This window comes from Dermatophagoides farinae, chromosome 4 (genome assembly GCF_024713945.1).
Source record: "Dermatophagoides farinae isolate YC_2012a chromosome 4, ASM2471394v1, whole genome shotgun sequence".
NCBI classification, from domain to species: Eukaryota; Metazoa; Arthropoda; class Arachnida; order Sarcoptiformes; family Pyroglyphidae; genus Dermatophagoides; species Dermatophagoides farinae.
In genome coordinates, this window is record NC_134680.1 from 4,445,375 (window position 1) to 4,459,143 (window position 13,769).

Consider the following 13,769-nt stretch of genomic DNA (forward strand, 5'->3'; position numbering starts at 1 on the left):
ACCACCAAGTATAATCCCATAATGTCTAGTGCCAGATAAATATCGCCACACACGTTTCAACATCTTAACATGAATATCTGTTGTTTTATCAGCAAAACGTGCCAACAAAGAAACACAAAATGCTATATCTGGTCTCGTTTTGCAAGAAAGATATAACAAGGCACCAATTGCTTGTCTATAAGGGTAAGCCATATTCGATGACGATTGTTGATACGGATCGATTCCAGCAGCAAGAGGAGTATCAACTTTTCTGCTATCAGCCATATTAAACATTTTCAATTTTCCAATGAGATAATCATATTGATAAAGCATGATCGTCTTCGATAAATGATTTCTAGTATAATTAATGCCAAGATATTTACAAGAATCGACCGAACGTATCTCAAAGATCTGACCAATTTCTTCAAATAAACTTTTCACTTTTCCAGGTATATTCGAAGCCAAAAGAGCATCGTCGACGTATAAACATAACATCGTAAATTCATTGTCCTTCTTAATAAAATATAAACAAGGATCAAATGTTGATGAACGAAATCCCAAAGATATAATTGCTTCATCAAACTTCCGATTCCAGCTACGTGGACTTTGTCGAAGACCATATAAACCTTTCTTCAACAGACAAACACGTCCAGTTTTATCATCATATCCTAACGGTTGATCGATATATACAGTTTCATAAATATCACCATTGAGAAAAGCATTGGAACAATCGAACTGTATTAAATCCATATCCCAAGATGCCACTAGCGAAAAGAATAAACGAATCACATCCATTTGAGCAACAGGAGCATAAATATCTAAAGAATCTGAGTATTGCTCAAAACCACGAGCCACCAAACGGGCTTTGTATCTTCCATCGTCCTTGATTGTAAAGATCCACTTCACAGTTATAATCGGTTCATTATCTGGTTTATCAACTAACTGCCATGTCTGATGTTTAATTAATTGATTATATTCTTTATCCATTGCTTCTCGCCATTTTTCTGATTCATCACTATTAATAGCCTCATTGAACGTAGATGGTTCATAGCGTGCCACACACACACCAACAATTGAACGACCAGGAAGAACACGTAATGACTGAAGACGTTCTTCACTTTGTTGGAATAAACGATTTTTAGCACCAATTGGTCGGCCAGGACCACGAAAATTAGAATCAGGTTGATTTGGAACATCATCATCACGAGAATCAACAAAAGAAATAACAGTGTTTGATTCACTTTCACAATTGTTTATAGTCGATTTGTTGACATCGAAACCAATGGGCTGAACAACACATTTAGGTTTTTCATCGAAATCTACAGATGAACATAATTCAACACGACGTGCACCAGAAACATAAACACGATATATTGTTTGACCTTCGTATCCAATCATTCGAACAAACTTTGATTTAGCATCAAATTTGTTATTTCGATTTTTATTCAAAGCTTGGCCTTCCGAACCAAAAATACGAAGATTTGAGACATCAGGTTTTATACCAAAATACTTTTCATACGGTATTTCATTACGAGAATTCAAAACCAGATTCATCAAATAAGCCGAACAATTAACAGCTTCATCCCATAAAAAACGGGGTAGATCAGTCGATAATAACATTGAAATTGCGTGATCCATCAGTGTACGCATAGCACGTTCGCATCGACCATTCTGTTGTGGTGTATTTACAGATGCTTTTTCATGAATAATTCCATGACCACTTAAATAATTCTGAAACAACTCAGAACGAAATTCTGTGCCCATGTCAGTTCGAATGCATAAAACGTTATTTCCGGTTTCCAGTTTAATTTCATTGACAATACACTTGAACTTATCAAGTGTTTGATCACGAGACTTCATAAAAGCCACCTTCACAAACCTCGATCTATGATCAACAGCCAAAAGGAAATATCGATTACCATGGATAGAAACATCAGTGTAACCACCAATGTCCAAATGCAACTTCGAACCAGGCAAAATATGTGGATTATCAGATTCAATATGATGCGAAATATCTGTCAACTTTCCAATCTTACATGGCGTACAATAATCAATATCATTGTTTAAACTATTCGGTATGCCATCAACTAGTTTCTGTTTGAACATTTTACCAATTGTATTCGTTGAAAAATGACCAAATCTTTCATGCCATTTAGCCATCGAATTTACAGCAACATTCACAATATTTTTCGAAGAAGAAACATCAATTCTAATTCGTAATTCAATAATGTTCAGGTATTCTGTGCTCCATTCACCAATAAGAATCGGAACTTCTTTGTGATAAATCGTAATACCATCATTGTTTGTCACACTTCTAACATTCTCCCGTCTACAAATTTTACCAATCGCAATAAGATTGAATGGTTGGCCAGCTACGTAATAGACATCTCTTATTACCATTGGAACCCAACTTTTTCCATTAAACAATTGACATTTCATATCACCTTGTTCAGGACCATTGACCACACCACTCATCGTTATAATTTGATGACTTGTTTTACGAATATTAGATAACAACGATCTATCGTTCACAATATGATTGGACGCACCACAATCAGCTAAAAACTTCACCGAAGACACAGAGACCAAAGACAACGAAGATGACACATTCGAAGATAACTGATTCATATGACAATCAATATCAGAAATCTTAACAACAGCACTCAAACTTGCAAGTTTATTTTCATTGCTCGGTTTGACTTCATTGTTCTGTTGACCACTTTTAGAATCGTTCATTTTCTTTCGGCAAAATTTTTCAATATGACCTTTAATTTTACAATAATAGCAAGTTCCATTAAATTTCTTCTTGTTCAACAATGTAGAAGAATTATTCGATTTAATTGTTGCGGCCAAAGACGTATTTTGAGCAGAAAATTTCAAATTTTTCTCTCTCTCGAATCTCAATAATTCGGATTCAAACTGTTTATCACTCATATAATCAGTTTCTGATCTTCCGCCATTATAGATGTCAACCATTTTGCACATCTCATCATATTCAGCGGGTAAAATAGCTCGAACTTTTGAATTAATAAAATAACTTGGCAGCTTAATATTTTTATCAGCAAAAGCTGCAAATAATTGCCGTAACTTAGCAAATAAACCTTGAATCGAGCCTTCAAACTTGATTGTATTGAAATCACGTAATATCTCCCAAGCAGACTTAGCACCTGGACCACGATATTTTCTGTCCAATTCACTAATCATTTCTTTAGGATTATTACATTCCATAATACTTTCTAAATCTTCATTAGAAATCGACAATCGTATGATATTTTTAACCTTTGCGATACGACCTTTTTCTTCTTTTGTTATAGCTACATCGCCATCATTACGTATGTACTTAAAATCTTTAACAAAATCATCGAGGTCTAGCGCTTCCAGAGCATCCAATAGAGTAACATACCATTGTCTATATGTTACTTCGCCCAGTTTAAGGGTCTTAACAACATTAAATTCTTTATTGGACATTGTCGTAAAAATAAATATCGATACGGTAAAAATATGATGATAACACAAGAGTAAAAATAACAAGAATGACTAAGCACAAAGAAAACGAAACGTTAATTCGTAAGCAATACTAGGCCCATAACCTATTAAAGAATTAGTCAAACTTGAATAACAATATTTTAATTAATTAAATTCAAAGCAAATAAGCTTCCAAATATATATGAATATTAATTTAAATTCAATTACAATTACGATTGTATGATTGTTGTTAAAAACCAACTTCAACAGTTACCATCACCACCACAACGATAATTACCATATTATGCATGGATCATCATCGTGAATATGGTGTCTTCATATACACTACATTTCATTATTATTTGTCATCGAATTATTGTCGATAAAAATATCAATTAAAGAAAAAAAAATCAGAAGAATTTCCACTCTTCCTGTTCTTAGTAACAAGATTTGGATCAAAATAGCTAAAAAGAATTACACACACACGAGTGCCAAGATGACAGAGTTCATCGATATGTATCGATTTTTATTACTATAATAAGAAAAATTGATCAAATCGATAAGATTGCTTGATTGTTTGATTGATTGCAGATAACGTGACAATTATGTTATTTTATTTTTCGATTATGTACAAATCCACTCACTTTCAAAGTATGGTGATTGATTTTTTTTTCTTTTTATTTTTTGGCTTCAATATATAAATATGATCGACCAGATTGGTTGTTTTTAGTCAAAAAAAAAAAAAAAAAAAAACACAACAACAACAACAAAGAAGAAGACATTAAACTTGATTGAATGACTTATGTTAAATGACAATTTAGTTGGTGCGTTTCTGTCAAGTCACCACCAACAATCTTCATCATCATCATCATTCTCATTATTGACAATTGAATAAATTGAATTGAATTTTCACCTTATCTTGGTTTGGCGGTCATCATTATCAACATCATCAACATTGATCAACACAAAAAAAAGACAAACTTACGAAACGATTTTCCCGGTTATTTGTTTGATTGTGTGGCCGCCATCAGGAAGATTATACAAAATTTTATTCTTATAAAATACGTACAAAAATCATTCAATTCACTATTTCACTACCGTATTTTTTATACATTTCATCATCATCATTATCATCATCAATAAGGAAAAGGGTAATTAATTGGTTGTGTTTATCTTATGCTTTTTAGAAATAATTAATGTCTTTTTTTGTTGTTGTTTTATTTTTCCGTAAAAATCTAATTATTATTATCATTAGAAAACAATCTGATGTGATAAACCTATTATTTTCGATTGATTATTATTATTATTATTTGTGTTCATTCATTTTGTCTTTAAAATACAACTTTAACGCCAACAACGACGACGACGACAAGAGAACATTTTAAGATAAAAACGTGATTATTGTCATTTGTTAAGTTTTTATTTATTTTTTTATTTGATGATTGTTTCGTTGTATTTTTCATTTATGTATTTTCTTCGATCAAAATTATCATTAGTCATCATTGAGAATGTCTTATATTGATATTTTAGTAGATATTGTCCACCACCATCACCATCATTATCATCATCATCATCATCAATTGCATGAAACATCGATACTTTTGTTTGCATGGACATTTTCATAATTTATATATAGTGAATCAATTTTCATCATCATTCGTGTCATTGGTTCCATTGTGTTTTTTTTTCTGATATTTTTCTGAACCAAAAACAAGACTTCTTTTTTTTGTCAATCGTTTTATTCCTGTTTTATTTTTTTTTCTTCGTCTTCTGGTTGATTGTTCGATTTTTTTTCCTTTTTGAATTATTTGACAACAACAATGAAAAACACTGTCAGCCAAATGTCTCAATCTCCACTTTATCATCGAATTACGCAAAAAATTTTGGTCATTGGACCATCAGGTTCGTTCAGCTTTATTTTTTTGTTTGTTTGATTGAAAAAAAATCGAATCTTATTGATTACCTGTAAAAACATATATTATTTCTATAATTAGGTTGTGGTAAAACCAGTTTGATTGAATCAATTTTAAGCTGCACAAATTGTCCATATCAATATCATCGACAACAATCATTAGAAAATAATTGTGAAAATAATGAAATCACCGCCACCAACAAAAACAACAACACCAACACCACCGTCAATAACAATATTATTAAACAATGTTGCTATTCACAAACAGTACAATTTCGTGAAATTGAAATTCAATTAAAAGTATTCGAACGTACTTGTAATGGCCAATTGGATCGATCAACAATACAACCATATTATCATAGTTTGGATGCTATAATCGGTGTTTATGATTGGACAAATTATCAACAATCATTTCATCAGATGCGTGATGCATTAGATTCAATATTGGCACTTTATAATAATGATGATGATCAACAACAACGGCCAACAGTATTCGTTTTGGGCAATGTACGTGATCATCGTCGTTGTCGTCAATGTGGTCCTTGTCGTGAGGTCAAAGAATATGTTGAACAAATCGGTGCAATACAATTATTTAATTATTGTTATTCATCACGACATATCAAAGCATTTCATCATGTATTCATGTTGAATATTTATCGTCAACATTTTTGTCAACAATTAACCGAAACATTTGAGAAAGCAATTAATAATTGTCGTAAACATGTATATCATCAGATGGATTCATCATATCAATCATCCACATTATCATCATTATCGAATCTTAAAAATCTATTTAAACGAATTAAAATTCCTAATTACCACCACCACCATCATCACCACCACCACAACCATCATCATCATAATCATCATCATCACAGTGCATTACAGGCATAAGCCATGTAAACATTTTTTTTTTATTTTTTCATATTTTTAAAACTATTATCCCTGTATTTTCTTTCTTCTTTTTTTTTTGTCAACAAATATCTATCATATCATCTAACGGTAATTTTCTTTAGCAAAACATAATCTATTAATTTTATTTTATATCCTCAACACATACATATACCACCATTGTATTTTCTTTCAATCATTTTCCCATTCCATTTAATTTAATAAATAAATTATTTATTCTGAAATATTTTTTCCCTTTTCCGGAATCATTATCATTAACATTATGATTATGATTATGATTATGATTATTGGCTTTGCGCTTTCCTCGATCGTTAAATGTGAATAATTATTATTATCAAATATATTACATCAACCATTGTATATGGATATAGTTTATAGAAAAAAAGTGAAAATTGTTCATCGATCGATCGATTTGACAATTTTGTCTTTGTTGTTGTTGTTGTTGCTGTTTTTTTTATGGTAATGATGATGATGATGATGATGATGACAAGCAACAAAATTATTGTTGTTGTTGTGTTTGGTGAATAAAATAAAAATTACTTTTTAACCTGACGACACCATCAGCTTCAACAAGAAAAAAAAAAGATTCGGTCTGATAGGTTTGTGTCTCTCTCACATTTGTTTAATTTGAATTTATTTTATCTTTTTTTTCTTTAGATCACAGTGGTGATAATCAACAAAATAGAAAATTGAAAAAGAAAAAAAAATCTTTGACTTGAATAACCGAAATATAACCGTTATTATATTATACAATAAGGTAAAATACGAATTATATAATAATATAGTCGAATGTGAAACATATATCGTTCGAAGGGAGAGGAATGGATAAGATAATAAATAAAGAAACGGGAAACACACAAATTGAATCACAAAATGAAAGGTTGTGGTAAAAACAACAACAACAACAACAATAACAAAACTGTTCAAACTGTTGTTGATTTCGTTTCCTTGGTATAAAAATTCGGCGTCACCAATATACCTTGATCAGATCTTTTATTTTTTTTTTCTTCAATATCCAGATCATCATCATTCTTCTGATTCAAATATCGATATATCGATTGTTAGGTTGTGTTTTGTGTGTGTGTGTGTGTGTTTGATAAAAAATGCATTCGTTATATCCATTGATTAATTCCATGTTTGTCTTATTGTTGTTGATGACAATTGTCTTATTGATGGTAATTGTCGATGCACATCATGAAGTAATTCATCCAAAAGGTTGATTTCGGTTTTTTTTTTGAAAATTTGAAATTAAAAAAAATCATTTTTTTTGTTTTCAGGAAATTCCATTATCTATGATGAAAGAGCGATACCATTTGTGGATAATTTTGATTTCAAACGTATTCCACAATCATTATCATCATCATCATCATCATCATCGATGAGGGATAATCAAAATCCGACCATTGTTATGTCGGAATCCGGATCACATTCTTCATCATCATATCCAAAATCAATTAATGATAAAATTAAATCCGTTCTTGTCACTAGTGCTACATCGGAAACAGCTGATCGTGAACGTTTCTATCAACAAGTGATACCAAAATTAACATCAATGATATTCAGTACAAGACCATCGATATTGAATAATAATGAAGAAACTGTTGTACAATATCGTAGTCCAACGGTTACAAAAATGTTACCATCGAATTATCCACCACCAACTGTTCCAACTATAAGACTGAATTCACTCAATCCATCGCATCGATCAATGCCATCAACGTCGACAATGACCAAACGAATGATTGATCCAAAAACAATGCAAATAATAACCAATTTACCACCACAACAACAACAGCCATGGCGACCAATGCAAAGTAAACAGAAACGTGTTCATAAAAAATTACCAATAATAACAGCAACAACACCTATACCATTATCATTATCATCATCGCCATCACCACCACGTGAAACATATATGACATTATCGTTTGAAGAATCATCATCCAAAGATGAACCAAAAACTTATTCATCAAATGAATCACGTTATTATCTTCAACAACAACATCGACAACAACACTATGGTCGTAAAGCAAAAGAACCTTTATCATCATCAATGATGAATAATCCTAAACGAAATACACAACAACGTCAACAAGGTCGTCGTTCAATAATGACATCATCAATGCCTAATAGTAAAGTTATGACCTATTATCAACAATCATTTCGTTCTACGGATCCAATGAATTCATCATCAGGTTCAATATTGAAAGAATCAAATGAACAACAACCGCATCGATCATCATTTAAATCATCAAGACATCAATCATCATCGCCACCACAATCATCAATGGCATTAACATTTCATGATCCAAATGGAGCAATAATACGATCATCACAAGCATCATCATCATCATCATCGATGAAATTAAATCAACCAACAACAATAGATGATCAACAATTTGATTGGAAAAAATCTATCTCAAAATATGCAAAAGAATTTGGTTTTGAAACACCATTTTGGAATCAAATGGATACATCTAATGGTGCGAATGATGATGAATATGACAGTGGTAGTAGTAGTAGTAATAATAATAATAATATGGATAATGATAATCATAGTGATAATGATATTTATTCACGACAACCAAGTATTAGTACAATTTCATTTGCCAATGATGTTGATAGCTATTATGGCAGTAGATCACCATTAAGATCTGGTCATTTTATTCAAAATGATGAATCATCAAATGATAATGATAATAATAATAATAACAGAATGATGACATTATCGAATTATCCAATTCCAGCGGATTTGTTTTCAGGTAAAACTAATGCACATCAGAATCATGGTGAATCATCATTATCATCATCATCACAGACATTCAAAGATGAAATTGATCAATTATTAAATCAATTCTATGGTCAACATTCACATCGATCATCATCATAATCATCGATTTGAATGTTTTAGTTTGTTTGCTCATCCATTTATGAGGCCAATATTCATTATCATATTGAACATGTGTGTGTTTTCAAATATTTTTCCAATATCAAAATGATTAAAAATTGATTTTTTTTTCTGTTTTGTTCTCACTCAATCACTCATTACCGCTTTTTTATTAATTTAATTTCGAAAATAGAAACATTTCGCCAAAATTAATTAATGTAATTAATTAATTAATTAATTAATTAACTGATTTGAAACAATCGATAATTAGCGACATTGGAGAGTGTAACAACAGTACGCGGTCTAATTGATCTATATATCTAATAAATGAGAGAAAGCAACAATTGTTTTTGGTTCACACACACACACACACACATCACAGCTAGTTCACGATTGAAAATGTTGAGTAAAAACGGGTGACCTATTTAATGGTAAATTGGATCGGTCGGTTATTAGTCACCCCACAGACGACGACCCACACATACACAAAATCGTCGGATAAGTTTGATTATTGTTAAACCAGTTGAACCCTACTAAAACCAAATCATATAACCACCATCAGCCACCCACATCCGCCAACATCTAGATATAACCCGACCATTTTAACCCGGTCTTTGATTTATACATAATAACCAAGCCCTTTCGATCCTTTTGAACCGCCCGTAACACCCTCACCCATCATCGGTAACCAGGTTACCTCTTTTTTCGTTGCCGTTGTTGTTTCTCCCTTTCATTTTGTATAAAAATCGGGTTACGCAAAAACCTTTCAAAACGGAACAATTGAATAATAGACATGAAATAAGGGTAAATATTTGACGATAGGGCGTTTGAGATATTTGTCCTAGTTAGGGTTCATGATCTTGTTCACCTTGGTTGACCTCCTTTAGCCCCGATGACCTAGCTGCACATTGTTTGTGTGTGTGTGTGTTTGGTACATCAACATAAACAATACCACAAAGTGATGGTGGTGATGGCAGCTACCGCTCTGAAGATCATTGGGGTTAGGGTCACATACATCCAGTGCAGCATTGAATGATTTTTATACGTGTGTTATGTATGAAACGAGGTCAGGTCATCCTTGACTAAAAATACTTGAGGGTTTTTTTTTCTCGATTCAATAAAATAGACATGTAGAAAATGAATCGAATCCATGGATGCTGTTTTGATATGTATATTACCATTACCATCGGTAATAATAATCAAGTGGCACTCGTAATAAAACGTACGAACATTAAAAAAAACACGTATTTTTCCATACATAGCCGATTGAGTGTTTTGATCCATCAATGTTTGTTGATGATAATAATGATAATGAGGATGACAAACACATGTTGTGTTTAAAAAAAACAGAAAAAACCAATCATGTGATCATCAATATAAAAATCGCAAAAAAAATCATTAGATCAAATCAACACAAAAAAACAAAAAACTTGATCAAATTCAATGAAATCAATTTATTTATGGATTACAAGTTGTTTTCCAAAAAAATAACAAAAATAAAAAAAATTGTAATCAATCAATCAATCATTAAAAAAAGAGTGCTATTTTTTTGTTGGAAGAAACAAAACAAGACAAAAAATTTCCAAATAGAATCCATTAAATTTTGGAATGAAGGATCGAATGTTTGAAATTGGTTCGAAAATGAATGAATAAATTGATGATTGTAATTGAAATAATATAATTAGATTCGAATGAATGATTTGTGGTTAATAATATATTATCATAATAATGATGGACAATAAAATATTGATTGACGATTTATTTTCGAGAAAAAACTTAATCTCCAAAACAAAATAAAAACCAACAATAATAATGATAATAATATACAATCGATTATTATCTTGCGATTGATCGATTCATTCGAAATCCATTCATTCAATTCGTTCCATATTCATTAACGACGTTCGATTCGAATGTTTATGTTTATGTTGATAATGGTGAGAGATGGTGGAAGAAGGTCGAACTTAGTGTATACGAAGCAAAAAAAACAAAATTTGCCATTTCTTGTTGTCGTCATCGATGGTTATAATCAAGTTTTTTTTCTACTTTTTGTCACAACATTTTCTTGTGCAATCAAGCAAACACATACATTCATATACAAACGAAAAAAAAATAGAACTAGCTCGATTAATCACGGATTGTATCAAATTCATTTATTCATTCGTTTGCCATCATTTTTGAATGATTAAAACAAAATAATCTCATCATCATTATCATCATTGATAAAACATAGATGAAAATGTATAAAATAATTTCACTGTCGTTATTATTGTTTATCGCTGCCGTACAATTAACCAATGGTCAAATATGTGCTCGTATGGGCCGTCATCTTCTTCAACATCAATGTGTTTTAACACCTGAAGGTACGGAAGGACCATATTATCTACCATATCATCTTGTACGTAGTGATATACGTGAAAATCGTCCCGGATTAACATTTAAATTAAAATTTACAATTACGGATATAACTAAATGTGAACCGATTAAAAATGTTACTATCGATATTTGGCAATCTGATGCATTGGGTACATATTCATCGTATACGAAAAATTCAGCAACAACTGTACCTAAATCTGTATTACATGCCGATCCAACAGATAATACAACATTTTTACGTGGAGTACAGATGACCGATGAAAATGGTCAAGTAGAATTTATGACAGTATTTCCTGGTAAGTTTCTTTATTTTGCAAATATAAATTGCCAATTTAATTAATTTGATTAATTTGTCAGGACAATATGCATTCCGCACACCACATATACACCTACAAGCCCATGTAAACGGAACAACCGTCCATGTAGCACAATTATATTTTGAAAATATAATGAATAATCGTATTGCCCGATTTAGTCCATATAAACAACGTGTTAATAAAGAAATACGTAATGAAGATGATTATATTTTCCGTCGTGATAATGGTGATGCAACAATTATACATAATATACAACCATTGGATGGTAGACGTTTATCACGTGGTCTTAAAGGTGAAATGATTATCGGTATTAATCCAACACATGAATCATCATCCGCTTTACATGGACGACAAGAATGAATGAATGATGGCCATTCAAAATTATCGTTTCGAAACGTATTCATTGTTTTCTGGATCAATGAATGAATAAATGAAAAGTGGTATATCATTTTTGAATCATTAAGCCGTATAACCAACCAACAATGAAAAATAATGAAAACAAACAGACAATCCAAACAAAACAAAGCAGATTATAATTGGCACCAATTATAATTTATATCCTATCCTTGTACCTATTCCGATATTGTTTTTCTTTCTCACACTAACCACACACACACACACACACACACACACACATTCACTTCAAGATTTAATCAAATATTTTAGCCCCAAAGCTTAAATACCAATAGCCTTGTTGTTATCGTTAATCAATGTTGTATCATTCAATATTTCACAATCAGATAATTTTTGAAACAAGTTTACACAAAATGTTTTTATTTTCTTTTCAATGAACAAAACGAACAAAAAAAAACTGACAATAATACAATATCCATAAATGAATTAAATGTAAAAGGAAAAAAATGAAATAAATAAATATTTTCAACAAAAAAAATATAATAATTTTAAATCTCATTCATTGAAAACAAACAAAACAACGACGAAGGGCAGCAGCAAGAGGCGCCACAATAATCAATGTTAAATATTTAAAAATTTTAAATCGATTAATTAACCGCATTCAATGATGATAGATGGCTCCACCAATATAACTTTTGTATATTTATTGCCGACGTTCGATTATACGTCATTTTATCTTATCCAACATTCCATCAACATCGAATTTTGGTATAGAAATTTCCGGTATTGATAAATCTTTTTTCATTTCTTTTTCATCACCAACACCACCATAACTATTATCGTTACCATAATTATTTTCAACCATGCCATTATCATCGGATTTCGTAATGCCTTCATGAACGCTCATAATTTCTTTTTCTAATCCTTTACCAAAATCCATATTTTTTACTGGTATATCGACACTGAATTTAATCGAATCATTTTCTTTTTCAGTTTTTTTGGGTGGTGGTGGCGGTGCTTGATGATGATAGGTAATAATCTGTCGTTTCATTGGTGGTGAATAATGGTCAAATTTGAAGCCACCATCATCATCAAAATTGTATTTATGTCCACCATGACGATTTGGTCCATAATTATCATTGTCATAATATGATTTGGATATTTTGGGAAAATGTTGTTCATGATAAACATAGCTACGTGCTGGATGATGAATTTCGGTTTTATATCCAAAACTTTTTGGTGATCCTATTATATTGAAATTAAGAGGAGATTATTGATCGAGCTAAAAATAACAAAAACAAAAACATTCGAATATTTGACAAAAACATCATCATCATCATCATCCGATCATCCGATCATCATCATTAATCATTCATCAAAATTTTCACACATATACCTACCATAATGTTGTTGATAATAACAATTTACATAAACAATGAAAAATTGAATGGCAATTATAGCCATAAACAAAGATAAATAATAGAAAGCCATCATCACATACATACACACACTTTTTACAACAACCAAAATACAAGTGAACAAATATCTTAAATATTAGCTTGGTGTT

General features: G+C 31.1%; 4 protein-coding genes across 4 annotated transcripts; 3 read left to right on the forward strand and 1 right to left on the reverse strand.

The window, feature by feature from the left end:
* Positions 1–4,172: 4,172 nt before the first annotated feature.
* On the forward strand, positions 4,173–6,492 carry LOC124500442 (uncharacterized). The gene is made up of 4 exons (XM_075730544.1): positions 4,173–4,595; positions 4,700–4,838; positions 4,941–5,346; positions 5,439–6,492. The coding sequence occupies exons 3-4, from the start codon at positions 5,265–5,267 to the stop codon at positions 6,248–6,250; spliced, it is 894 nt and encodes a 297-aa protein (XP_075586659.1). The 5' UTR covers positions 4,173–4,595; positions 4,700–4,838; positions 4,941–5,264; the 3' UTR covers positions 6,251–6,492.
* A 702-nt stretch (positions 6,493–7,194) lies between these two features.
* LOC124500541 (uncharacterized) lies at positions 7,195–9,301 on the forward strand. Its single transcript, XM_047064626.2, has 2 exons — positions 7,195–7,483; positions 7,546–9,301. The coding sequence occupies exons 1-2, from the start codon at positions 7,372–7,374 to the stop codon at positions 9,156–9,158; spliced, it is 1,725 nt and encodes a 574-aa protein (XP_046920582.2). The 5' UTR covers positions 7,195–7,371; the 3' UTR covers positions 9,159–9,301.
* Positions 9,302–11,154: 1,853 nt separating this feature from the next.
* Positions 11,155–12,740, forward strand: LOC124500469 (uncharacterized). The gene is made up of 2 exons (XM_047064543.2): positions 11,155–11,827; positions 11,889–12,740. Exons 1-2 carry the CDS (start codon positions 11,389–11,391, stop codon positions 12,206–12,208), a joined length of 759 nt encoding a protein of 252 aa, XP_046920499.2. The 5' UTR covers positions 11,155–11,388; the 3' UTR covers positions 12,209–12,740.
* LOC124490261 (uncharacterized) lies at positions 12,619–13,736 on the reverse strand. Its single transcript, XM_075730566.1, has 2 exons — positions 13,603–13,736; positions 12,619–13,447 (listed from the first exon to the last, which is right to left on the reverse strand). Exons 1-2 carry the CDS (start codon positions 13,703–13,705, stop codon positions 12,930–12,932), a joined length of 621 nt encoding a protein of 206 aa, XP_075586681.1. The 5' UTR covers positions 13,706–13,736; the 3' UTR covers positions 12,619–12,929.
* Positions 13,737–13,769: the final 33 nt, after the last annotated feature.

What these genes read in the sequence shown, in the direction of transcription:
- LOC124500442 (XM_075730544.1), top strand. Translation starts at nt 5,265, where the DNA reads ATGAAAAACACTGTCAGCCAAATGTCTCAATCTCCACTTTATCATCGA. An exon ending in TTTGGTCATTGGACCATCAG is followed by an intron (nt 5,347 to 5,438) that starts GTTCGTTCAGCT and finishes TTCTATAATTAG; the next exon opens with GTTGTGGTAAAACCAGTTTG.
- LOC124500469 (XM_047064543.2), top strand. Translation starts at nt 11,389, where the DNA reads ATGAAAATGTATAAAATAATTTCACTGTCGTTATTATTGTTTATCGCT. An exon ending in ATTTATGACAGTATTTCCTG is followed by an intron (nt 11,828 to 11,888) that starts GTAAGTTTCTTT and finishes TTAATTTGTCAG; the next exon opens with GACAATATGCATTCCGCACA.
- LOC124490261 (XM_075730566.1), bottom strand. Translation starts at nt 13,705, where the DNA reads ATGTATGTGATGATGGCTTTCTATTATTTATCTTTGTTTATGGCTATA. An exon ending in TTATTATCAACAACATTATG is followed by an intron (nt 13,448 to 13,602) that starts GTAGGTATATGT and finishes TCAATATAATAG; the next exon opens with GATCACCAAAAAGTTTTGGA.
- LOC124500541 (XM_047064626.2), top strand. Translation starts at nt 7,372, where the DNA reads ATGCATTCGTTATATCCATTGATTAATTCCATGTTTGTCTTATTGTTG. An exon ending in TGAAGTAATTCATCCAAAAG is followed by an intron (nt 7,484 to 7,545) that starts GTTGATTTCGGT and finishes TTTTGTTTTCAG; the next exon opens with GAAATTCCATTATCTATGAT.